The sequence below is a fragment of the Amblyraja radiata genome, chromosome 7 (assembly GCF_010909765.2).
Source record: "Amblyraja radiata isolate CabotCenter1 chromosome 7, sAmbRad1.1.pri, whole genome shotgun sequence".
Lineage (NCBI taxonomy): Eukaryota > Metazoa > Chordata > Chondrichthyes > Rajiformes > Rajidae > Amblyraja > Amblyraja radiata.
In genome coordinates, this window is record NC_045962.1 from 87,043,542 (window position 1) to 87,070,951 (window position 27,410).

The 27,410-nt window shown below is 51.7% G+C and overlaps 1 protein-coding gene across 1 annotated transcript in view; it reads right to left on the reverse strand.

The window, feature by feature from the left end:
- Nucleotides 1-25,392, reverse strand: part of speg (striated muscle enriched protein kinase) — a 106,428-nt gene extending 81,036 nt beyond the window's left edge. Inside the window, exons 1-6 of the mRNA XM_033023519.1 lie at nt 25,257-25,392; nt 16,125-16,226; nt 12,785-13,208; nt 8,378-9,705; nt 3,457-3,600; nt 209-391 (exon numbers count right to left, since the gene is read on the reverse strand). Of these exons, the coding sequence (XP_032879410.1) occupies nt 209-391; nt 3,457-3,600; nt 8,378-9,705; nt 12,785-13,208; nt 16,125-16,226; nt 25,257-25,326 (2,251 nt within the window). The 5' untranslated portion in view covers nt 25,327-25,392. The remainder of the gene's footprint in view (nt 1-208; nt 392-3,456; nt 3,601-8,377; nt 9,706-12,784; nt 13,209-16,124; nt 16,227-25,256) is intronic.
- Nucleotides 25,393-27,410: the final 2,018 nt, after the last annotated feature.

The window sequence follows — 27,410 nt, forward strand, 5'->3', positions numbered from 1 at the left end:
GGCCGGTTCTCTGGATGGTTTCAAGAGAGAGCTGGATCAGGCTCTTAAAGATAGCGTAGCCAGGTGATATGGGGAGAAGACAGGAACGGGGTACTGATTGGGGATGATCAGCCATGATCACATTGAATGGCAGTGCTGGCTCGAAGGGCTGAACGGCCTACTCCTGCACCTATTGTCTATTGTCAAACTACAAGCAAACGTGACTCACCGGTGTGAACGTGGACAGATGCGCAGCAGCTGGAGATTCCCACCTCGTTGGAGGCGGTGACAGAGTACAGGCCCCCGTGCAGAGGCGCGGAGGCGGGGATGAAGAGCGTGTGCCGTTCCCCTTCGGCCTTCACCACCAGGCCCGGGCTGGTCCTCACAATCTCCCCGCCCTTCTTCCAGACCACTGCAAGGACAAAATCAAACCACAGCGTCAGAGAGCCACGGACTCAAAAAACAACCCCAGTCGGGCAAAGGCACAAGTCAAGTCACATTTGTTTATATAGCACATTTAAAAAACAAGTGCTTTACATTGGGATCAGAATAGTATAACAGACAACGGTGGTTCTTGGATGAAATACAAACATCACTACATACATATAGCCCTCCCTCAGAGGACGTCAGGAAAGGCTTGGGAGTAGAGATGAGTTTTAAGTCTCGACTTAAAGGAGTTGATGGAGGAGGCAGTTCTGATGCTGTTCCACAGTCTAGGAGCTTCCCGATGTTGGGGAAGTCCAGAACAAGGGATCACACAGTTTAAGGATAAGGGGGAAATCTTTTAGGACTGAGATGAGAAAAACATTTTTCACACAGAGATAGTGGTGAATCTGTGGAATTCTCTGCCACAGATGTTCCATCGAGGGGATTTATCGCAGTCGCTGCCTCAAAAAGGCTGGCAGTATCATCAAAGACCCACACCATCCTGGCCACACACTCATCTCCCTGCTCCCTTCAGGTTAGAAGGTACAGGAGCCTGAAGACTGCAACAACCAGGTTCAGGAATAGCTACTTCCCCACAGCCATCAGGCTATTAAACCTGGCTCGGACAAAACTCTGATTATTAATAACCCATTATCTGTTATTTGCACTTTATCAGTTTTATTTATTCATGTGTGTATATATTTATATCATGGTATATGGACACACAGATCCGTTCTGTAGTCAATGCCTACTATTCCTACTTTTTTGTCTAATTGTAGTCCTGTAGGTCTGTGTCCAAGATGGCTGCCGTGAAGAGAGAGTGGACGCGGGCGCGCTTTGGCTGCCGCTGCTCTCTCTTCACACTGTGCTTTTGATTTTCTGTTTTTGGATTGAATTCTGTTTTTAATTTGTGTCTCTGTGATGTCTTTATTACTTGTTATATTCCGATTATATGTTATTCCGATTACTATGTAAGGTGTCCTTGAGGTGTCTGAAAGGCGCCCATTAAATAAAATTTATTATTATTATTATTATGTTCTGTGTGCTTAAGCAAAGCAAGAATTTCATTGTCCTATACAGGGACACATAACAATAAACTCACTTGAACTTGAGAATGTAGTTGAGGCCAGTTCATTGGCTATATTTAAGAGGGAGTTAGATGTGGCCCTTGTGGCTAAAGGGATCAGGGGGTATGGAGAGAAGGCAGGTACAGGATACTGAGTTGGATGATCAGCCATGATCATATTGAATGGCGGTGCAGGCTCGAAGGGCCGAATGGCCTACTCCTGCACCTATTGTCTATGTTTCTAGGAGCTGCAACCGCAAAGGCACGGTCGCCCCTGAGCTTATGCCTAGACGGCGGGATGTCTAGTAACCCCAAGTCGGCCGATCTGAGGGGCCTGGAGGTGGAGTGGTGGGTGAGCAGACTTTTAATGTAGGTGGGGGCAAGCCCATTGAGGGCTTTGTAGACATAGAGGAGGGTCTTGAAATGTAATCGGAACCGCACAGGGGGCCAGTGGAGAGAGGCCAGGATCGGGGTGATGGGGTCCCTCCAGGTTTGTAAGTTAATTGGCTTGGTAAATGTTAAAAAAAAAAGTCTCAAGTGGGTATAGGAGTTAGTGTACGGGGATCGCCGGTCAGCACCTACCAAGCGGGCCGAAGGGCCTGTTTCCACGCTGTATCTCTAAACTAAACCTTTAAGAATAAGGTGGGAAAAAATGCGGGAGAAACTCAGCGGGTGAGGCAGCATCGTTACGGGTCACCTATTCCTTCGCTCGCAAACGCAAAGCTTTCCACTGTAGGAAGGAACTGCAGATGCTGTTTTAATAATAATAATAATGGATGGGATTTATATAGCGCCTTTCTAATACTCAAGGCGCTTTACATCGCATTATTCATTCACTCCTCAGTCACACTCGGTGGTGGTAAGCTACTTATGTAGCCACAGCTGCCCTGGGGCAGACTGACGGAAGCGTGGCTGCCAATCTGCGCCTACGGCCCCTCCGACCACCACCAATCACTCACACACATTCACACACATTCACACACAGGCAAAGGTGGGTGAAGTGTCTTGCCCAAGGACACAACGACAGTATGCACTCCAAGCGGGATTCGAACCGGCTACCTTCCGGTTTTACACTGAAGATAAACACAAAATGCTGGAGTAACTATTCCTACACTCTCACCCGCTGAGTTTCTCCAGCATTTTTGTCTATAGACAATAGACGATGAAAACAATAGGTGCAGGAGTAGAGGCCATTCGGCCCTTCGAGCCAGCACCGCCATTCAATGTGATCATGGCTGATCATCCAACTCAGTATCCTGTACCTGCCTTCTCTCCATACCCCCTGATCCCTTTAGCCACAAGGGCCACATCTAACTCCCTCTTAAATATAGGGAGTATATCCCCCATAGGGAGTATATCTCCCCATATCCCCTGACTCCACTATCTTTAAGAGCCCTATCTAGCTCTCTCTTGAAAGCATCCAGAGAACCGGCCTCTGAGGCAGAGAATTCCACAGACTCACCACTCTCTGTGAGAAAAAGTGTTTCCTCATCTCCGTTCTAAATGGCTTACCCCTTATTCTTAAACTGTGTGTGGCCCCTGGTTCTGGACTCCCCCAACATCGGGAACATGTTTCCTGCCTCTAGCGTGTCCAAACCCTTAACAATCTTATATGTTTCAATGAGATCACCTCTCATCCTTCTAAACTCCACAGAGTGTACAAGCCCAGCCGCTCCATTCTCTCAGCGTATATGACAGTCCCGCCATCCCGGGAATTAACCTGGTGAACCTACGCTGCGCTCGGGAGCGCCCGGAGAAAACCCACGCGGGTCACGGGGAGAACCGCTGACTGGTTTGGCGTGCGACAAAGGCTTTGCGCCGTGCCTCGGTAAACTTTGCACGTGACGATAAACTAAACCGATCCTGCAAACTCCGCGCAGGCAGCACCCGCGGTCAGGATAGAAGCCGGGTCCCCTGGCGCTGTGAGGCAGCTGGGCTGCCCGTTCGAGGGGCGTGGCGTTGCGTAGCGGATTGCGATGGCGTACCTTCGGGCATGGGAGTCCCAGTGATGATACATTTCAGCAGCACCCCAGATCCCAGCGTCACCACCGTGTCGGCGATGGCGATCTCAAACAGCGGCGGTTCAAGCGGGTCTTCACCGGCCGAGATGTACGAGTCATCGGACGATTCTGTCGAAACAAAACCTTTGTGTTAGACAGCGAGAGGAGTTGCGCCCAGGAGCTAGGAGGGCCCACTGCAGTTGTACAGGGCGCTGTTGAGACCACACCTGGAGTATTGCGTGCAGTTTTAGACAATAGACAATAGGTGCAGGAGTAGGCCATTCGGCCCTTCGAGCCAGCACCGCCATTCAATGTGATCATGGCTGATCATCCCCAATCAGTACCCCGTTCCTGCCTTCTTCTCCCCATATCCCCTGACTCCGCTATCTTTAAGAGCCCTATCTAGCTCTCTCTTGAAAGTATCCAGAGAACCGGCCTCCACCGCCCTCTGAGGCAGAGAATTCCACAGACTCACCACTCTCTGTGAGAAAAGGTGTTTCCTCGTCTCCGTTCTAAATGGCTGACCCCTTATTCTTAAACTGTGGCCCCTGGTTCTGGACTCCCCCAACATCGGGAATATGTTTCCTGCCTCTAATGTGTCCAAGCCCTTAATAATCTTATATGTTTCAATATGATCCCCTTCTAAACTCCAGAGTGTACAAGCTCAGCCGCTCCATTCTCTCAGCATATGACAGTCCTGCCATCCCGAGAATTAACCTTTTAAGCCTACATTCCACTACCTCAATGGCAAGAATGTCCTTCCTCAAATTAGGGGACCTAAACTGCACACAATACTCCAGATGTGGTCTCACTAGGACCCTGTACAACTGCAGAAGGACCTCTTTGCTCCTATAACTCTTATTATAAAGGCCAAAATGCCATTCGCTTTCTTCACTGCCTGCTGTACCTGCATGCAAATTTTGATCTTCAAATTTGAGGAAGGACATTCTTGCTATTGAGGGAGTGCAGCGTAGGTTGACTAGGTTAATTCCCGGGATGGCGGGACTATCATATGCTGAGAGAATGGAGCGGCTGGGCTTGTACACTCTGGAATTTAGAAGGATGAGAGGATATCTTATAGAAACATATACAATTCTTAGGTGATTGGACAGGCTAGATGCAGGAAACATGTTCCCGATGTTGGGGGAGTGCAGAACCAGGGGCCACAGTTTAAGAATAAGGGGTAAGAATGGAGACGAGGAAACACTTCACCCAGAGAGTTGTGAATCTGTGGAATTCTCTGCCTCAGAGGGCGGTGGAGGCCGGTTCTCTGGATACTTTCAAGAGAGAGTTAAAGCCCTGTCCCACTGTACGAGTTCACTCCAGAGTTTGCCCTGATTCGAACTCAGAGATTTACGGTAACGGCCGCTCGTCGGTACTCGGGGCTCTCGTGGACATTTTTCAACACGTTGAAAAAATCTTCACGGGTCTTCACGAGCTTACCGCGTTTCCCGAGTACCCGCCGTTAGCGTTACGAACCGCTAAGAGATGTCCCCGAGCTCCGACGTACCCGCTACGTACATTCTACGCGTTTACCACGAGTTTGATTTTTTTATAAACTCGTGAGAGCTCTTGGAATGAACTCGTACAGTGGGACAGGGGCTATTAGATGTAGCTCTTAGGGCTAACGGAATCAAGGGATATGGGGAGAAGGCAGGAACGGGGTACTGATCGTAGATGATCAGCCATGATCATATTGAATGGTGGTGCTGACCCGAAGGGCTGAATGGTCTCCTCCTGCACCTATTGTCTATGTTTCTATGTTGACCTCCAAGCGTCAATAGTCAAAAGTGTTTTATTGTCAGTAGCGTGTAGGAAGGAACAGCAAATGCTGGTTTAAACCGAAGATAGACACAAAATGCTGGAGTAACTCAGCGGGACAGGCAGCATCTCAGGAGAGAAATCTGAAGAAGGGTCTCGACCCGAAACGTCACCCATTCCTTCTCTCCAGAGATGCTGCCTGTCCCGCTGAGTTACTCCAGCATTTTGTGTCTGTCTTCGGTTTAAGGGTTCCAAAGGTCTTTTGTGATCACATGTGCCAATTAAGGTAGAGTGATATGCAAATTACCGTACAGCCATATGAGGAAAGACGCACAACTACGTAAAAATTAACATAAACATCCACCACGGTGGATTCCCCACATTCCCCACTGTGATGGAAGGCAATAAAGTCCGAACTTCTTCCCTCTTTATTCTCCCGCGGTCAGGGCAGTCGAACCATCATTCGGGGCCGCGTTGGGACGGTCGAAACTCCCGCGGCTGAAACTCCCCGAAGTCGGTCTCCAACAAAGACCGCCAACTCCTCGATGTTAGGCCGCAGTGCGGACAGGGATATGATACGGGGGGAAAACCGCATCTCCGTCGTGGTGAGAGATTAGAAAAAGTTTCCCCCCAATCCCGCATCTGCAGTGAAACCGGCATCTGCAGTTCCTTCCGACACATTCCCTCTCTCCACATCCCTCCCCCACCCAAGTGGCACCAGCTTCTTGTTCTCATCCAGCGAAATGAGGCCCGTTTCTTTTATAAATGCTGGAGAAACTCAGCGGGAGCGAAAGAATAGGCAACGTTTCAGGTCGAGACCCTTCTTAGAAACATAGAAACAGAAAATAGGTGCAGGAGTAGAGGCCATTCGGCCCTTCGAGCCTGCACCGCCATTCAATATGATCATGGCTGATCATCCAACTCAGTATCCTGTACCTGCCTTCTCTCCATATCTCCTGATCCCTTTAGCCACAAGGGCCACATCTAACTCCCTCTTAAATATAGCCAATGAACTGGCCTCAACTACCTTCTGCAGGAGAGAATTCCAGAGATTCACCACTCTCTGTGTGAAAAACGTTTTCCTCATCTCGGTCCTAAAAGATTTCCCCCTTATCCTTAAACTGTGACCCCTTGTTCTGGACTTCCCCAACATCGGGAACAATCTTCCTGCATGATGTTGCGGTGGGGGCGGGAAGAAGAAAGGAAGAGGCGGAGACAGTGGGCTGTGGGAGAGCTGGGAAGGGGAGGGGAAGGAGGGAGAAAGCAAGGACTACCTGAAATTGGAGAAGTCAATGTTCATACCGCTGGGGTGTAAACTACCCAAGCGAAATATGAGGTGCTGCTCCTCCAATTTACGGTGGGACTCACTCTGGCCATGGAGGAGGCCCAGGACAGAAAGGTCGGATTGGGAATGGGAGGGGGAGTTGAAGTGCTGAGCCACCGGGAGATCAGGTTGGTTATTGCGAACCGAGCGGAGGTGCTGGACGAAGCGATCGCCAAGCCTACGCTTGGTCTCACCGATGTATAGCAGCTGACACCGAATTTCAATCATTGTTCTTTATCTCTCCACATCACCGTCTACATATCTCATTTCCCTTATCCCTAACCGGTCTGAAGAAGGGTCTCGACCCGAAACGTCACCCGTTCCTTCTCTGCAGAGATGCTGCCTGTCCCGCTGAGTTACTCCAGATATTTGTGTCATATGTCCGGGCTAGAAGAATGAAACGCTTACATGCTCCAGCACAGCAGAATATGTAAACATAGTACACTTTAAACAATAGAATCAACAAGAAAAATATCCGTACACACACATGCACACACATGTACACATAAATAACCAGCAAACAATAATACTCCAATATTAACAATAATAGTCATAGAAACATAGACAATAGGTGCAGGAGGAGGCCATTCGGCCCTTCGAGCCAGCACCGCCATTCATTGTGATCATGGCTGATCGTCCCCAATCAATAACCCGTGCCTGCCTTCTCCCCATATCCCTTGACTCCACTAGCCCCTAGTGCTCTATCTAACATATATAGTTCAGAGATAGATTCTTGAGCGGTACGGGTGTCAGGGGTTACGGGGAGAAGGCAGGAGAATGGGGTTAGGAGGGAGAGATAGATCAGCCGTGATTGAACTGTGGAGTAGACTTGATGGGCTGAATGGCCTCTTTCTGCTCCTGTCACTTATGACCTTATGAACATTAACTAAAGTTAAGTCTAAAGTGTGTGTGTGTGAGGGTGAGGGGAGGTGTGTGTGTGTGTGTGCGGGTGTGCGTGTGTACTTGCGTGTATGTGTGCATGTGCATGTTGGTGCATGTGTGTGTGCACGTGTCCATGTGTGTGTGGGCGCGAGTGTTTGTGCGTGCATGTGTGCATGCGTGCGTACGTGCGTATGTGTGCGTGCGTGTGTGTGCGTGTGCCTGCATGCGCGCGCGTGCATGCGTGTGCATTCGGCCCAACTTGCCCAGCCCGACCAACATGTCCCATCTACACTAGTCCCACCTGCCTTTGTTTGGCCAATTTCCATCTAATCCAGTCCTATCCATGTACCTGTCTAAATGTTTCTTAAACCTTGACATTTCGGGTCGAGACCCTTCTTCAGGCTCCTCACATTCCTATTAAATTCCCCACCCCCCCCCCCCCTTTACCTTAAACCTATGTCCTCTGGTCCTCGATTCCCCGACTCTGGGCAAGAGACTCTGTGCGTCTACCCGATCTATTCCTCTCATGATGTGTTACGAATGCACACTAGAGGCAGGAAACATGTTCCCGATGTTGGGGGGGTCCAGAACCAGGGGCCACACACAGTTTAAGAATAAGGGGTAAGCCATTTAGACCGGAGACGAGGAAACACTTTTTCTCACAGAAAGTGGTGAGTCTGTGGAATTCTCGGCCTCACAGAGGGTAGGTTCTCTGGATGCTTTCAAGAGAGAGCTAGATAGGGCTCTTAAAGATAGCGGAGTTAGGGGATATGGGGAGAAGGCTTGAACGGGGTACTGATTGGGGATGATCAGCCATGATCACGGTGAATGGCGGTGCTGGCTCGAAGGGCCGAATGGCCTCCTCCTGCACCTATTGTCTATTGTCTATTGTCTATTGAAAGACTCGTGAACCTTGCCCCGATCCCTCTGCCCCCTTACCCAGTTCCGGAGAGATGGGCCGAGATTTCTTGGACCTGACTCTGGTCACTTTGCGAGCGGACTTCTCCAATGCCGGTGGTCTTGCCCCTTCCGTTGGACTCTCTGTTTTGGGATGTTCCTGGTCCTCCGCGGTCCTTGGGTTGGGGTGCCCCAGTTGTCCGGGGTCACCGGCTGGGCTGAGGGGGGCGAGACCCAACCTGGCACCAGCAGCCTCCGAGCCCAAGTTGGCAACGTCCAAGCTGTCCAGAGTCTCCTTGGACATGAGAGATGATGGATTGAGACCTCCAGAGACCTCGGGCTTGGCAGCAAAGATGGCGGTGGGCAGGCGGGTCTCGGGGGTCAAGGTGACCTTCTTGACCATCTCCACCACGAAAGGTGGGTGGGCTTGGTCTGAGGCCGAGGCCGGTCGGGGGTCTCTCCTCCAGGCCCCACCTGGAGGTCGGTCAACGTGGTTGGCTGCCGCTCGGCCCCCATCTTCTCCGGGGGTCTCCAGTTCTTCGTGGTCAGCGCCGGCCGTGGCCAGAGCTCGCTGCAGGGGCTTGCGCTGGGCGGCGGAGGAGGGGAGGGCGGGAGGCTCGGACGCCTGCCTGGCCTTGCGGGACGACAGCTCGCGGTTGACGGCGCGCTCCAGGACGGGCGACCTCAGCACGGGCTTGGCCACGGGGGACGCCATGGCCGACCGCTTGAGGCGGCCCAGCTCTTCGGAGATCTTCAGCTCGATGTCGCGGGAGTGGCGGGGAGTGCGCTCGTCGAATGAGGCGGCCTTCTGCCGGAAGAGGGACCTCCGCTGGCCCGCCTCGGCCTCCAGCAGGTCGGAGAAGGAGGTTCCTCGCCGCCGGGCCTGGCGGGTGTCGGCCTGGTCGAAGGAGCGCGATTTCCTGAAGCCCGGCCAGGCCTGGCCGTCGGACAGGTCGAAGCTGCGGCGCCTCTCGGGGAACGTCTCCAAGTACCGCACCCGGTCGAACACCTTGGAGCCGTGACGGGGGGAGAGGCTGTCGGCGCTGTCTCTCCGCAGTGGGCCCGACTCCTCCGCCTTGGCCTTGGCCTTGTCCTGGAACTCAGCCGGTACCGTGTCGCTGTAGGCCGCCGGCGTGCTCAGCTTGCGTCTCGGAGTCAACGGCGTGGTCGGCTGCACCGGGCCCATCCCCACACGCTGGGCCTTCGGGCTGAGCGGCCTGGCCTTCAGGCTGGCGGGGAACGGGACCCTCTGAGCCATGATGGGGTCCCACCGCGACAAGGGGACCTTGGCCGGCGAGCCTTCACGCAGCTCCCTGTCACAGAGGAGAGACAGACAGACAATCACACGGGGAGTCATCCCAGAATCTCCACTGATGTGCCACTTGGATGTGAGGGGGAGAAGGCAGGAACGGGGTACTGATTGGGGATGATCAGCCATGATCACATTGAATGGCGGTGCTGGCTGGAAGGGCCGAATGGCCTGCTCCTGCACCTATTGTCGATTGTATATTGTTGGACTACCTGTGGATGACGGAGGGAATTTGAGCTTGGACATTTCACTTTTAGTTTATTGTCCGGTGTACGGAGGTACAGTGAAAAGCTTTTGTTGCGTGCTAACCAGTCAGCGGAAAGACAATACATGATTACAATCGAGCCGTCCACAGTGTACAGATACAGGATAAAGGGAATAGCGTTTAGTGCAAGGTAAAGTCCGATCAAGGACAGTCCGAGGGTCTCCAATGAAGTGGATGGGAGGTCAGGACCGCTCTCTCGTCGGTTCAGTTTAGTTTACAGCACGGAAACAGGCCCTTCGGCCCACCGAGTCCACGCCGACCAGCGATCCCCGCACATTAACACCATCCTACACCCACCAGGGACAATTTACATTTACACCAGAGCCAATTAATCTACAAACCCGCACGTCTTTGGAGTGTGGGAGGAAACCGAAGATCTCGGAGAAAACCCACGCAGGTCACGGGGAGAACGTGCAAACACCGTATAGACAGCACCCGTAGTCGGAATCGAACCCGGGTCTCCGGCGCTGTGAGGCGGCAACTCTACCCCTCCGCCACCGTGCTGGCCTAAGTTTAGTTTGTTTTGGTTTGGTTGAGTTGAGTTTGCCTATAAGACTCCATAGCTGGGTAGAGTAGCAAAGATGGGGTATGGATTGCTGCCTTCATCAATCAGGGGCATTGAGTACAGGAAGTGTCAGGAAGTCTTGTGGCAGCTTGATAGGACTCTGGTTGGGATGGATCTGGAGCATCTGTGGATTTGGGCTAAACGCAGGCAAACGTGTAGGAAGGATGTAGATGCATATAGACGCATAAAGCTGGAGTAACTCAGCGGGACAGGCAGCATCTCTGGGGAGAAGGAATGGGTGACGTTGCGGGTCAAGACCCTCCTTCAGTCCCCGGTGGGTGGTGGGTTGTCACTGACTCTGGTACGGGACCCAGAATGCGGGGAATGTGGATTGTGGCACATCAGTGAACAACGATGAGCGGGTTGGGGGGGGAATGCCATGTTGGCGAGGTCGGGTTACAGGGTTCACCGAAGGGTCGGGTTAGAGAGGTCACCGGGGGTCGGGTTAGAGAGGTCATCGGGGGTCGGGTTAAAGAGGTCACCGGGGGTCGGGTTAGAGAGGTCACCGGGGGTCAGGTTAGAGGGGTCACCGGGGGGGTCGTGTTATAGAGGTCACCGGGGGGGTCGGTTTAGAGAGGTCACCGGGGGTCGGTTAGAGAGGTCATTGGGGGTCGGGTTAAAGAGGTCACCAGGGGTCGGGTTAGAGAGGTCACGGGGGTCAGGTTAGAGGGGTCACCGGTGTCGGGTTAGAGGGGTCACCGGGGTCGGGTTAGAGGGGTCACCGGGGGGTCGGGTTAGAGGGGTCACCGGGGGGTCGGGTTAGAGGGGTCACCGGGGTCGGGTTAAAGGGGTCACCGGGGGGTCGGGTTAGAGGGGTCACCGGGGGGTCGGGTTAGAGGGGTCACCGGAGGGTGGGGTTCGAGTCCTAGGGTTGCCAACTTTCTCACTCCCAAATAAGGGACAACAGGTCAAAATACGGGACAAATTCCCCGACGGCAATTCGTTGACCGACTGGGCCGTGACTGGGTGAATGATGAGTTGGCCCCGGGTGCTGGACTGCACACAAAGCCCAGCCGGCGGGGCCAGCTGAGGAGTTTTGGCCCGGGGAGGGGCCGCGCGCAAAGTCCGGCGCCCCGTCCAACTCGTGACCCTACAGTTCCCTCGACCCGAGTAGTAGCAGACAAGGGCGGTCCCGTACGGGACAAACCAATTTACAGGCTAATACGGGACAGTTGGCAACCCCAGTGAGAGAGGTCGTCGGGGATCGGGTTAGAGGGGTCACCGGGGGTCGGGTTAGCGAGCACACTGGAGTCAGGTTAGAGGTCAGGCATGCAGTAGTGAGGGTCAGAAGGCCTGTGATGTTCAACAGATAGAGGTAACCAAAAGCATGGATGTATGGAGCAAAGAAACATTGATCACCAAAACACTCCACTCTCACCCCTGGTCAACCTGGAATCAATTAGTTTGGAGACACGGCGCAGAAACAGGCCCTTCGGCCCAATGAGTCCGCACCGACCAGCGATCCCCGCACACTAACACTATCCCACACACACTAGGGGACAATTTACAATGTTCACCAAAGCCGATTAACCTACAAACCTGCACGTCTTTGGAGTGTGGGAGGAAACCGGAGCACCCGGAGAAAACCCACGCAGGTCACGGGGAGAACGTGCAAACTCCGTACAGACAGCGCCCGTAGTCGGGGTGGAACCCGGGTCTCTGTTATTCCGTTATTCCTCCTGCACTTTTGCTCAGGTAATTTTCCATAAGCTCATAAGTGATAGGAGCAGAATTAGGCCATTCGGCCCATCAAGTCTACTCCGCCATTCAATCATGGCCGATCTATCTCCCCCTCCTAACCCCATTCTCCTGCCTTCTCCCCTTAACCCCTGACAACCGCACTAATCAAGAATCTATCTATCTCTGCCTTAAAAATATCCACTGACTTGTGGCCTCCACAGCCGTCTGTGGCAAAGAATCCCACAGATTCACCACCCTCTGGCTACGGAAATCCCTCCTCATCTCCTTCCTGAAGGGACGTCCTTTAATTCTGAGGCTGTGCCCTCTGGTCCTAGACTCTCCCACACTAGTGGAAACATCCTCTCCACATCCGCTCTGTCCAGGCAGGTTCTTTGGGTGATTAATGCGACTGAACAAGTTTCCAAACGGATGTCGAGAACGAGAAAAATGGGGGAATGGTTGACTTAATGGTAAAATCAAATGTGGGTGGGGAGAGGGGTAGGAGAGAGGTTCAGGGGAAGAGGTGGCTAATGAAAACGGAGACCGCTAGTCCAAAACAAAAGAGGTTGTCTTCCAGATGAGGTTTGGGGCTGTGGGGAGAGGGGTGAGGAGTGTTTGTTTTGCACTTACATGGGTATAAAGAAGGGTCTGCCTCTATAGAGGCTGAACATGCTGCCATAAGCATCGCTAACGACAGACAGGCTGCCTTCCGACCCGGAGCTACTACAGGTCAGGTTAGAGTTGGAAGCCCTGACCAAGGGCTCCACGCCTAGGTGTCTGACTTGCGGGTAGCCGGGGATCGGCGTCCCCCCTTGCCTTGGCGGCTGGTCCGCCGCGCTGACCGCTCCCACGGCAGCGGCGCCCCCTTCCTGCTCCACCTCCTCCTCCTCTTCTTCCTCCACCGCCTCCGCTCCTCCACTCCAGCTCCACGCCGGCGATCTCTGCCCCCCCGTTCCGGCCCGCTCGGGGGGCAGGGGCAGCTCGGGGGCCGTGCGTAGCGAGGAGAGGGTGCTCTCCGACGTCGAGGTGCTCGCGGTGAAACACTCCCGCTCTCCTCATCGGGGAAGAAGAGAGAAGACAATCAGAGAGAGTTAACTCGGAGTTTATAGACTCAATAGACAATAGGTACAGGAGGAGGCCATTCGGCCCCTTCGAGCCAGCACCGCCATTCAATGTGATCATGGCTGATCATCCCCAATCAGTACCCCGTTCCTGCCTTCTCCCCATATCCCCTGACTCCGCTATCTTTAAGAGCCCTATCTAACTCTCTCTTGAAAGTATCCAGAGAACCGGCCTCCACCGCCCTCTGAGGCAGAGAATTCCACAGACTCACAACTCTCTGTGAGAAAAAGTGTTTCCTCATCTCCGTTCTAAATGGCTTACTCCTTATTCGTAAACTGTGTGGCCCCTGGTTCTGGACTCCCCCAACATCGGGAACATGTTTCCTGCCTCTAGCGTGTCCAAACCCTTAACAATCTTATATGTTTCAATAAGATGCCCTCTCATCCTTCTAAACTCCAGAGTGTACAAGCCCAGCCGCTCCATTCTCTCAGCATATGACAGTCCCGCCATCCCGGGAATTAACCTTGTAAACCTACGCTGCACTCCCTCAATAGCAAGAATGTCCTTCCTCAAATTAGGGGACCAAAACTGCACACAATACTCCAGGTGTGGTCTCACTAGGGCCCTGTACAACTGCAGAAGGACCTGGGGTTGGGAGGAAGAGATAGATCCGCCATGATTGAATGTCGGTGTAGATTTGATGGGCTGAATCATGTCATAAGGAATAGGAGCGGAATTAGGCCATTCGGCCCATCAAGTCTACTCCGCCATTCAATCGTGATCTATCTCTCCCTCCTAACCCCATTCTCCTGCCTTCTCCCCATAACCCCTGACACCCGCACTAATCAAAAATCTATCTATCTCTGCCTTAAAAATATCCACTGACTTGTGGCCTCCACAGCCGTCTGTGGCAAAGAATCCCACAGATTCACCACCCTCTGACTGAAGAAATTCCTCCTCATCTCCTTCCTAGAAGAACGTCCTTTAATTCTAAGGCTGTGACCTTGACTCTCCCACTAGTGGAAACATCCTCTCCACGTCCACTCTATCCAGGCCCGTAGCGCGGAAACAGGCCCGAGTCCGCGCCGACCAGCGATCCCCACAAATTAACATTATCCTACACACACTGGGGACATTTACAGTACACCAGCTAATTAACCTGCACGTCTTTGGTGTGTGGGAGGAAACCGAAGATCCCGGAGAAAACCCACGCGGGTCACGGGGAGAACGTGCGAACTCCGTATAGACAGCACCCGTAGCCGGGATCGAACCTGGATCTCTGGCGCTGTGAGGCAGCAACTCTACGCGCTGGTGGTACAGTGGCACAGTTGCTGCCTCACCGCGCCGGAGAGCCGGGTTCAATCCCAACTACGGGGGTGCTGTTTCTACGGAGTTCGCACGTTCTCCCCGTGACCCGCGGTGGTTTTCTCCGGGATCTACGGTTTCCTCCCACGCTCCAAAGACGTGCGGGTTTTTTTAGGTTAATTGGCTTCTGTAAATTGGCCCCCTAGTGTGTAAGGTGTGGGTGAGACAGTGAGATAACATAGAACTAGTGTGAACGGCCGATAGCTGGTCGGCGTGGACTCAATGGTCCGATGGGCCTGTTTCCGTGCTGTATCTCTAAACTAATCACATTCCAGTCACAGAGTGATACAACCCTTCGGCCCGACTTGCCCACGCCGACCAACATGCCCCATCTACTCTAGTCCCGCGTTTGGCCAATATCCCTCCAAACCTGTCCTGTCAAAACAGGGACCACACGACACAGGAACAGGCCCTTCGGCCCATCGATACCGTGCTGGCCGTCGAGATCGATCTTGGGGGTTTTTTTGGGGGTTATTGCACGGGAATAAACTGTCAATAGACAATAGGTGCAGGAGTAGGCCATTTGGCCCTTCGAGCCAGCACCGCCATTCAATGTGATCATGGCCGATAATCCACAATCAGTACCCCGTTCCTGCCATCTCCCCATATCCCCTGACTCCACTATCTTTAAGAGCCCTATCTAGCTCTCTCTTGAAAGCATCCAGAGAACCGGCCTCCACCGCCCTCTGAGGCAGAGAATTCCACAGGTTCACCACTCTCTGTGAGAAACATAGAAACATAGACAATAGGTGCAGGAGTTTAAGGATAAGGGGGAAATCTTTTAGGATCGAGATGAGAAAAACATTTTTCACACAGAGAGTGGTGAATCTGTGGAATTCTCTGTCACAGAAGGTAGTTGAGGCCAGTTCATTGGCTATATTTTAGAGGGAGTTCGATGTGGCCCTTGTGGCTAAAGGGATCAGGGGGTACGGAGAGAAGGCAGGTACAGGATACTGAGTTGGATACTCCTGCACCTATTGTCTATGTTAAACTGTGACCCCTTGTTCTGGACTTCCCCAACATCGGGAACAATCTTCCTGCATCTAGCCTGTCCAACCCCTTAAGAATTTTGTAAGTTTCTATAAGATCCCTCCTCAATCTTTCTAAATTCCAGCGAGTACAAGCCGAGTCTATCCAGTCTTTCTTCATATGAAAGTCCTGCCACCCCAGGAATCAGTCTGGTGAACCTTCTCTGTACTCCCTCTATGGCAAGAATGTCTTTCCTCAGATTAGCAGACCAAAACTGTACGCAATACTCCAGGTGTGGTCTCACCAAGACCCTGTACAACTGCAGTAGAACCTCCCTGCTCCTATACTCAAATCCTTTTGCTATGAATGCTAACATACCATTTGCTTTCTTCACTGCCTGCTGCACCTGCATCACCTGCAGAGAAAAAGTGTTTCCTCGTCTCCGTTCTAAATGGCTCACTCCTTATTCTTAAACTATGTGTGTGGCCCCTGGTTCTGGACTCCCCCAACATCGGGGACATGTTTCCTGCCTCTAGTGTGTCCATAATTGACTCGCGGGGAGGGTGGTACCTACCGGCAGGCACTCTCTGGATGGGCCTGTGTGGACCCAGATGTCCTTCGGAGGGTGCGGCCTTCCTGGGCTCGAAAGCCTCCTCCTCACCACATTCTTCCGAGTCTGGAACAGGACGGGAAGCAACGGTAAGAGTTTGAGTTGGTTTGGAGTTTGAGTTCGGCTTCACTTCATCAGGTGCAGGGAAAAACGGTTTTTGTCGCGTGCTATCCAGTCAGCGGGAATAAATGATTAATATTCGCTATCCAGTCCATAGACAATAGACAATAGGTGCAGTAGTCACCTAACCATGTTCTCCACAGATGCTGCCTGACCCGCTGAGTTACAGCAGACAACAGACAATAGACAATAGGTGCAGGAGTAGGCCATTCGGCCCTTCGAGCCAACACCGCCATTCAATGTGATCATGGCTGATCATCCACAATCAGTACCCCGTTCCAGCCTTCTCCCCGTATCCCCTGACTCCGCTATCTTTAAGAGCCCTATCTAGCTCTCTCTTGAAAGTATCCAGAGAACCGGCCTCCACCACCCTCTGAGGCAGAGAATTCCACAGACTCACCACTCTCTGAGAGAAAACGTGTTTCCTCGTCTCCGTTCTAAATGGCTTACTCCTTATTCTTATACCAGTCAATACATGATTACAATCGAGCCGTCCACAGTGTACAGATACAGGATACAGGGAATAAGGTTTAGTGCAAGGTAAAGCCAGCAAAGTCCGATCAAGGATAGTCCGAGGGTCTCCAATGAGGTGGATGGGAGGTCAGGACCGCTCTCTAGTTGGTGAGAGGACGGTTCAGTTGCCTGATAACAGCCGGGAAGAAACTGTCCCTGAATCTGGAGGTGTGTGCGTTCATTTTCACACTTCTGTACCTCTTGCCCGATGGGAGAGGGGAGAAGAGGGAGTGACCGGGGGGTGAGACTGGTCCTTGATGATGCTGCTGGCCTTGCCGAGGGTGCGTGAGGTGTAGATGGAGTCGATGGGAGGGAGGTTGGTTTGTGTGTGTGTGTGTGTGTGTGTGTGTGTGTGCGTGCGTGCGTGCGCGTGCGTGTTAGTGCGTGCGTGCGTGTGTGTGTGTGCGCGTGTGTGCGTGCGTGTGCGTGTGTGTGTGTGCGTGTGTGTGAGTGCGTGTGTGTGTGTGTGTGTGCGTGTGCGTGTGCGTGTGTGTGTGTGTGCATGTGTGTGTGCGTGTGTGTGTGTGTGTGACGGTCTGGGCTGGGTCCACAATTCTCTGCGATTTCCAGCGGGTCTTGGATGGAGCTGTTCCCAAACCGTGCCGCGATGCTTCCCGATAAAATGCGTCAATTAGACGGAGTCGGGGAACACAAACTACCGGGACTGACGAGGCAATGGGTCCCACCATGGCTTTGGAGCGTGGGCAGGGTGAAGGGATGGGAGGCGACAGGTGCAGTTTTGGTCCCTTAATTTGAGGAAGGACATTCTTGCTATTGAGGGAGTGCAGCGTAGGTTCACCAGGTTAATTCCCGGGATGGCGGGACTGTCATATGCTGAGAGAATGGAGCAGCTGAGCTTGTACACTCTGGAGTTTAGGATGAGAGGGCATCTTATTGAAACATATAAGATTGTTACGGGTTTGGACACGCTAGAGGCAGGAAACATGTTCCCGATGTTGGGGGGAGTCCAGAACCAGGGGCCACACAGTTTAAGAATAAGGGGTAAGCCATTTAGAACGGAGACGAGGAAACACTTTTTCTCACAGAGAGTGGTGAGTCTGTGGAATTCTCTGCCTCAGAGGGCGGTGGAGGCAGGTTCTCTGGATGCTTTCAAGAGAGAGCTAGATAGGGCTCTTAAAGATAGCGGAGTCAGGGGATATGGGGAGAAGGCAGGAACGGGGTACTGATTGGGGATGATCAGCCATGATCACATTGAATGGCGGTGCTGGCTCGAATGGCCTACTCCTGCACCTATTGTCTATTGTCTACACTGAACAACATCATCCAGAGAAACAGGCCATTCATCCCCTCTGTTACCTGTTGCTGCTTCTATCCCAGTCGAGCCTCCTCCCCCCTCTTTCCCCTTCTATCCCACTCATCCCTCATGTATTTATCCAGCCCTTTTATCTAATCTTTACTGGACTTTACCTTGCACTAAACCTTATCCGCATTATCCTGTATCTGTACACTGTGGACGGCCCGATTGTAGACAATAGACAATAGGTGCAGGAGTAGGCCATTCGGCCCTTCGAGCCAGCACCACCATTCACTGTGAACATGGCTGATCTTCCCAAATCAGTACCCTGTTCCTGCCTTCTCCCCATATCCCCTGACTCCGCTATCTTCAAGAGCCCTATCTAGCTCTCTCTTGAAAGCATCCAGAGAACCGGCCTCCACCGCCCTCTGAGGCAGAGGATTCCACAGACTCACAATTCTCTGGGTGAAAATGTTTTTCCTTATCTCTGTTCTAAATGGCTTACCCCTTATTCTTAAACTGTGGCCCCTGGTTTTGGACTCCCCCAACATCGGGAACATGTTTCCTGCCTCTAGCGTGTCCAAACCTTTAACAATCGTATATGTTTCAATGAGATGCCCTCTCATCCTTCTAAACTCCAGAGTGTACAAGCCCAGCCGCTCCATTCTCTCAGCATATGACAGTCCTGCCATCCCGGGAATTAACCTGGTGAACCTACGCTGCACTCCCTCAATAGCCTTCCTCAAATTAGGGGACCAAAACTGCACACAATACTCCAGGTGTGGTCTCACTAGGGTCCTGTACAACTGCAGAAGAACCTCTTTGCTCCTATACTCAACTGCTCTTGTTATGAAGGCTAACATGCCATTCGCTTTCTTCACTGCCTGCTGTACCTGCATGCTTGCTTTCATAGACTGAATAACAAGGACCCCCTGATCCCGTTGTACTTCCCCTTTTCCCAACTTGACACCATTTAGATAGTAATCTGCCTTCCTATTTTTGCCACCAAAGTGGATAACCTCACATATATCCGCATTAAACTTCATCTGCCATGCATCTGCCCACTCCCCCAACCTTTCCAAGTCACCCTGCATTCTCATAGCATCCTCCTCACAGTTCACACTGCCACCCAGCTTTGTGTCATCTGCAAATTTGCTAATGTTACTTTGAATCCCTTCATCTACATCATTGATGTATATTGTAAATAGCTGCGGTCCTAGCACCGAGCCTTGCGGTACCCCACTAGTCACTGCCTGCCATTCTGAAAGGGACCCGTTAATCCCGACTCTTTGTTTCCTGTCTGCCAACCACTTCTCTATCCATGTCAGCACTCTACCCCCAATACCATGTGCCCTAATTGTGCCCACTATTCTCCTATGTGGGACCTTATCAAATGCTTTCTGAAAGTCCAGGTACACTACATCCACTGGCTCTCCCTTGTCCATTTTCCTGGTTACATCTTCAAAAAATTCCAGAAGATTAGTCAAGCATGATTTCCCCTTCGTAAATCCATGCTGACTCGGACCGATCCTGTTACTGCTATCCAAATGTGCTGCTATTTCATCTTTTATAACTGACTCCAGCATCTTCCCCATTGATGTCAGGCTAACTGGTCTATAATTCCGTTTTCTCTCTCCCGCCTTTCTTAAAAAGTGGGATAACATTAGCTACGCTCGAATCCACAGGAACTGATCCTGAATATATAGAACATTGGAAAATGATCACCAATGCATCCACGGTTTCTAGAGCCACTTCCTTAAGTATCATTGGATGCAGACCATCAGGCCCTGGGGATTTATCAGCCTTCAGTCCCATCAGTCTACCCAACACCATTTCATGCCTAATGTGGATTTCCTTCAGTTCCTCCGTCACCCCAGATCCTCTGGCCACTACTATATCAGGAAGATTGTTTGTGTCCTCCTTAGTGAAGACAGATCCAAAGTACCTGTTCAACGCATCTGCCATTTCCTTGTTCCCCATAATAAATTCACCTTTTTCAGTCTTCAAGGGTCCAACTTTGGTCTTAACTAAATTTTTCCTCTTCACATACCTAAAGAAGCTTTTACTGTCCTTTTATATTCTTGGCTAGCTTCCCTTCGTACCTCATCCTTTCTCCCTGTATTGTCTTTTTGGTTATCTTCTGTTGCTCTTTAAACATTACCCAATCCTCTTGCTTCCCGCTCATCTTTGTTACGTTGTACTTCTCTTTAATTTTTATACTGTCCCTGACTTCTCTTGTCAGCCACGGTCGCCCCTTACTCCCCTTGGAATCTTTCTTCCTCTTTGGAATGAACTGATCCCGCACCTTCTGTGTTATTCCCAGAAATCCCTGCCATTGTTGTTGTCTCCTCACCTACGTACCTGTCCACTCACTGGGGAACTTCAGGTACAAGAACGGCTTCTCCCCAGCAATGATCAGACTCTTGAATATCACACGACGCCAACCTCAAAAAGAGACACAGGGTGCTGGAGTAACTCAGCGGGTCAGGCAGCATCTGTGGAGAACGTGGATAGGTGACGTTTCGGGATGGGACCCTTCTTCAGACTGAGAAACGTCACCTATCCATGTTCCCTATAGACCAATGAGGTAGCATTTCTTAAGAAGGGTCTCAACCCGAAACGTCACCCATTCCTTTTCTCCAGAGATGCTGCCTGTCCCGCTGAGTTACGCCAGCATTTTGTGACTGTCTTCAGTATACACCAGCATCTACAATTCCTTCCCACAGCATCATCAAGGACCAGTCTCACCCCCGGTCACTCCCTCTTCTCCCCTCTCCCATCGGGCAAGAGGTACAGAAGTGTGAAAATGAACGCACACACACCTCCAGATTCAGGGACAGTTTCTTCCCGGCTGTTATCAGGCAACTGAACCGTCCTCTCACCAACTAGAGAGCGGTCCTGACCTCCCATCTACCTCATTGGAGACCCTCGGACTATCCTTGATCGGCCTTTGCTGGCTTTACCTTGCACTAAACGTTATTCCCTTTATCCTGTATCTGTACACTGTGGACGGCTCGATTGTAATCATGTATTGTCTTTCCGCTGACTGGTTAGCGCGCAACAAAAGCTTTTCACTGTACCTCGGTACACGGGACAATGAACTGGAATAGAGAACCTTAAGGATAGATCGTGGCAATGGAAGGATGGATAGAGAAGGGAGGTGAATAACGGAAATAGATGAAAGGAAAATGGAGGAGAAATACGGGATGGGAGGAAGGAATGAAAGGAGGAAGAGGAGAGAAAGAAAGGAAGATAAAACTGAGGGAAAGAAAGGGGGAGAGAACAGAAGGAAGGGGGGATAGTATGAAAGAAGGAATGAACGAGTAAATGAAGGAGATAGGAAACGAGGAAAACAATGATGTAGGAAGAGTTTAGGGATGAGATTAGATGAAACATGGGAGAAAAAAAAATAGGTGCAGGAGGAGGCCATTTGGCCCTTCGAGCCAGCACATATGATCATGGCTGATCATCCAGAATCAGTACCCTGTTCCTGCCTTCTCCCCATATCCCTTGATTCCGTTAGCCCCAAGAGCTAAATCCAACTCTCTCTCGAAAACATCCAGTGAAGCGGCCTCCACTGCCTTCTGTGGCGGAGAATTCCACAGATTCACAACTCTCTGGGTGGAAACGTGTTTTCCTCATCTCAGTCCTAAATGGCCGACCCAAGAGTGAATGGAGGGAGGGAGAGAGGGAGGGGGGGAAGGAGGGAGGGAGAGGGGGGGAGGGAGGGAGGGAGAGGGGGAGGGAGGGAGAGAGGGAGAGAGGATAAAAGAGAGGGAGAGATAAACTAAGACACTGGAAGAAAAGGAACAAAATGACACAAATTAAAAGGAGGGAATGTCATCAGTTCATAGGCGATAGGAGCAGAATTAGGCCACTCGGCCCATCCAGTCCACTCCGCCATTCAATCACGGCTGATCTATCTCTCCCTCCCAACCCCATTCTTCTGCCTTCTCCCCGTAACCCCTGACACCCGCACTAATCTATCTCGGCCTTAAAAATATCCACTGGCTTGTGGCCTCCACAGCCGTCTGTGGCAAAGAATCCCACAGATTCACCACCCTCTGGCTAAAGAAATTCCTCCTCATCTCCTTCCTGAAGGAGCGTCCTTTAATTCTGAGGCTGTGCCCTCTGGTCCTAGACTCTCCCACTAGTGGAAACATCCTCTCCACATCCACTCTATCCAGGCCTTTCACTATTCGGTAAGTTTCAATGAGATCCCCACTCATCCTTCTAAACTCCAGCGAGTACAGGCCCAGTGCCGACAAACGCTCATCGTATGTTAACCCACTCATTCCTGGGATCGTTCCCATCCACCTTTTCCAGCATTTGTCTCCTGTCTTCTACAGATTCACCATCCTCTAGACTTTAGAGATACAGCGCGGAAACAGGCCCTTCGGCCCACCTGCCTTCTCCCTGCTATCCCCTGACATGTTTTTCCCAGCTGTTATGGAGGAAGAAAGGAAGTTCTCTCCCTCTCTCTCTGTGTCTCATTCTCTGTCTCCCTCTGTCTCTGTCTCCCTCTGGCTCTCTCTCTCTCTCTCTCCGTCTCTCTCTCTCTCTCTCTCTCTCTCCCTCTGTCTCTGTCTCTCTCTCCGTCTCTCTCTCTGTCTCTCTCTCTCTCTGTCTCTCTTTCTCTATCTGTGTCTCTCTCTCTCTCTCTGTCATAGAAACATAGAAACATAGACAATAGGTGCAGGAGTAGGCCATTCGGCCCTTCGAGCCTGCACCGCCATTCGATATGATCATGGCTGATCATCCAACTCAGTATCCTGTACCTGCCTTCTCTCCATACCCCCTGATCCCTTTAGACACAAGGGCCACATCTAACTCCCTCTTAAATATAGCCAATGAACTGACCTCAACTACCTTCTGTGTCAGAGAATTCTCCATACCTTTCTCCATGTCACTTTCTCTCTGTCTCACTCTCTCTGTCTCTCTCTCTCTCCCCGTCTCTCTCTCTGTCTCTCTCTGTCTCTCCCCGTCTCTCTCACTCTGTCTCCCCACCGAGTCCATGCCGACCAGCGATCACCCCATACACACACACTATCCCACACACACACACCAGGGACAATTTTTTTACAGAAGCCAATTAACCTACAAACCTGCACGTCTTTGGAGTGTGGGAGGAAACCGGAGCACCCGGAGCAAACCCACGCAGGTCACGGGGAGAACGTACAAACTCCGTACAGACAGCACCCGTAGTCAGGATGGAACCCGGGTCTCCGGCGCTGTGAGGCGGCAACTCTAACCGCTGCACCACCGTGACTGCCCCAAATACTGCTGAGAGTAAACCCTGCAAACTCTGACTAAGAGTTCACCTATCCATGTTCTCCACAGATGCTGCCTGACCCGCTGAGTTACAGCAGACAACAGACAATAGACAATAGGTGCAGGAGTAGGCCATTCGGCCCTTCGAGCCAGCACCGCCATTCACTGTGATCATGGCTGATCATCCCCAATCAGTACCCCTGCCTTCTCCCCATATCCCCTGACTCCGCTATCTCTAAGAGCCCTATCTAGCTCTCTCTTGAAAGTATCCAGAGAACCTGCCTCCACCGCCCTCTGAGGCAGAGAATTCCACAGACTCACAACTCTCTGTGAGAAAAAGTGTTTCCTCGTCTCCGTTCTAAATGGCTTACCCCTTATTCTTAAACTGTGGCCCCTGGTTCTGGACTCCCCCAATATCGGGAACATGTTTCCTGCCTCTAGCGTGTCCAATCCCTTAATAATCTTATATGTTTCAATAAGATATCCTCTCATCCTTCTAAACTCCAAAGTGTACAAGCCCATCCACTCCATTCTATCAACATATGACAGTCCCGCCATCCCGGGAATTAACCTCGTGAACCTACGCTGCACTCCCTCAATGGCAAGAATGTCCTTCCTCAAATTTAGGGACCAAAACTGCACACAATACTCCAGGTGTGGTCTCACTAGGGCTCTGTACAACTGCAGAATAACCTCTTTGCTCCTATACTCAACTCCTCTTGTTATAAAGGCCAAAGTGCCATTCGCTTTCTTCACTGCCTGCTGTACCTGCATGCTTACTTTCATAGACTGATGTACAAGGACCCCCAGATCCCGTTGTACTTCCCCTTTTCCGAACTTGACGCCATTTGGATAATAATCTGCCTTCCTGTTTTTTCTACCAAAGTGGATAACCTCACATTCATCCGCATGAAACTGCATCTGCCATGCATCTGCCCACTCCCCCAACCTGTCCAAGTCATCCGGCATTCTCATAGCATCCTCCTCACAGTTCACACTGCCACCCAGCTTTGTGTCATCTGCAAATTTGCTAATGTTACTTTGAATCCCTTCATCTAAATCATTGATGTATATTGTAAATAGCTGCGGTCCCAGCACCGAGCCTTGCGGTACCCCACTAGTCACTGCCTGCCATTCTGAAAGGGACCCGTTAATCCCTACTCTTTGTTTCCTGTCTGTCAACCACTTCTCTATCCATGTCAGCACTCTACCCCCAATACCATGTGCCCTAATTTTGCCCACTAATCTCCTATGTGGGACCCGCTGAGTTACTCCAGCACTCTGTGAAACGTCACCTATCCATGTTCTCCACAGATGCTGCCTGACCCGCTGAGTTACTCCAGCACTCTGTGAAACGTCACCTATCCATGTTCTCCACAGGTGCTGCCTGACCCGCTGAGTTACTCCAGCACTCTGTGAAACGTCACCTATCCATGTTCTCCACAGATACTGCCTGACCCGCTGAGTTACTCCAGCACTTTGTGAAACGTCACCTATCCATGTTCTCCACAGATGCTGCCTGACCCGCTGAGTTACTCCAGCATTTTGTGTCTATCATCATAATGAACCAGCATCGTATCGGGCCAAAACTCTTTTGGAAATAGGCAACGTTTCGGGCTGAAACCCTTCCGGGTTTCGGCCCGAAACGTTGCCTATTTCCTTCACTCCATAGATGCTGCCTGACCCGCTGAGTTACTCCAGCACTCTGTGAAACGTCACCTATCCACGTTCTCCACAGATGCTGCCTGACCCGCTGAGTTACTCCAGCACTCTGTGAAACGTCACCTATCCATGTTCCCCACAGATGCTGCCTGACCCGCTGAGTTACTCCAGCACTCTGTATCTAAACTGTGTTGCGATGTGAGGTTGGTGCCTGTCCCAGCCCCACCGTGTAGCCAGCCAGCGATATAGAGAGGACACAGAAAGCGTTTCCATACCATAGCTGTGTCTCCTGCAGGAGCTGAATACTTCGCTTCCATGGGGGCAACAAGAGAAAGCAGATATCATAAAACGTTTACTACATCGACACAGGCGGGAGAACCGAGAACATGCACCGCTCACAGTGGCACAGCGGGACAGTACGACACACACACACACAGGGAGCGGACAGCAGGGGAAGGGTAGTGCACAAACAGCAGGGGAGAAAATGCTTTGGTGTCAAGCAAAGATCCTGTAGCGGAGCAAGATAGACCACTCCTGCTAAAATGCAATGGGCTGACGTGTAGTACGCAACGGAGCGGAACGTGGGCCTTTTTATCATCCATTTCAGTAACCGGACCCGACCCGCGGTGTAATCAACGTTGCGGGGGAACAGTTCGTGTTAATAAATTCAAATTCTGAAAATGAGGAGAATATTTTTTTACCAAAGAACTTTTATGTTTACGAGGATGTTTCCGTAACCGGCTTCCGTCTCCGCACTAGTATCTTTGCTCCGCTGTGACGGGATCTCTGGTGCGGAGACGGAAGCCGGTTACGGAAATGGGGCCGAAAATTACCCGCGAATCTGCCCATGGCCGTACGGCGTCTTTTTCGTCGAGTGGTCTATCTTGCTCCACTGTAGGGTCTTTGATGTCAAGGGTCTCGACCAGGGCGAGATCTAGGGGGGGTCTTGACCAGGACCAGGTTTACGTATAAGCTTCACAAGCTTAAGCTGAGGGTCTCGAGATCTAGGGGGGCCTCGGCAGGGCCGGATTTACCTATAGGCTGATTGGGAGGGAGGGGCCTTACATAGAGGATTGAGAGGGGCCTCACGTGGAATAGCCTAGGGCCTCTCTTCATCTAAATCCGGCCCTGGCCTCGACCCTGAAAGCCTCACCCTTCCCTTCCCTCCGGAGATGCTGCCCGTCCCGCTGAGTGACTCCAGCGTTTTGTGTCTGTATCATCGGCGTAACGTGGTGGGTGGTCTCACCCAGCCCACCCGCCCATCCCACCAAACCGGCACGGGGTTAGTTTGGAGGTACAGCGTGGAAACAGGCCCTTCGGCCCGCCGAGTCTGCGCCCATCCAGCGATCATCCCGTACGTACGCTGGCACGAGGGGACAATTTACAGGGGGCCGATTAAACTAGAAACCTGCAGGCCCTTCGGCCCACCGAGTCCGCACCGACCGCCGATCGGCCCGGATGCTAGTTCTATCCCAATCCATGGGCGGGGGGGGGGGACAATTTAAAATTTTGTACCGGAGCCAACTAGCCGACAAACCTGCACGCCTTTGGAGTGCGGGAGGAAACCGGAGCGCCCGGAGAAAACCCACGCGGGCCACGGGAAACTCCGTACAGACAGCGCCCGTCGTCAGGATGGAACTCGGGTCCCTGGCGCCGTGAGGCGGTGGATCTACCCACTGTGCCACCGTGCCGCACGCACTCCTGGTTGGTGGGGGAGAGGCTGACCAAACATACGAGGCTCTGTGTGTGTACATGTATGTATGTACATGTGTATGTGTGTGTGTATGTATGTACACGTATGTGTGTGTGTATGTATGTACACGTGTATGTGCGTGTGTATGTATGTACACGTGTATGTGCGTGTGTATGTATGTACACGTGTATGTGCATGTGTGTACATGTGTATGTGCGTGTGCATGTATGCGTGTGAGATGCATGAGACTAATGTCCCTCCCGTGAGGGAAGTTGTGTCCACATTTTCCGCCCTTTCACAGTTTCAGAACATCCAATGATCCAGGGGACATTTAGAGTCACGGAGCCCAGAAACAGGCCCTTCGGCCCATCTTGTCCATGCCGACCCGCAGCATGCCCAATCTAAGCTAGTCCTACTTGCTCACATCTCTCGAAACCTTTCCTGTCCACGTACCTTTCCAAATGTTAAAGATGAGGACAAAATGCTGAAGTAACTCAGTGGGTCAGGCAGCCACACTATGGCCCCGAAACGTCACCTATCCATGTTCTCCACAGATGCTGCCTGACCCGCTGAGTTACTCCAGCACTCGGTGTCTATTTTTGGTTAAATTAAAACTGAATCAGCTGTTTTGTTTTATAATCTTTTAAACATTGTGAAAGTCCCTTTTTCAACTTATCTGATCTGGCAGCTGGTTCCACTCTCCGACCACCTTCCGTGTGAAGAAATCCAGGCTCAT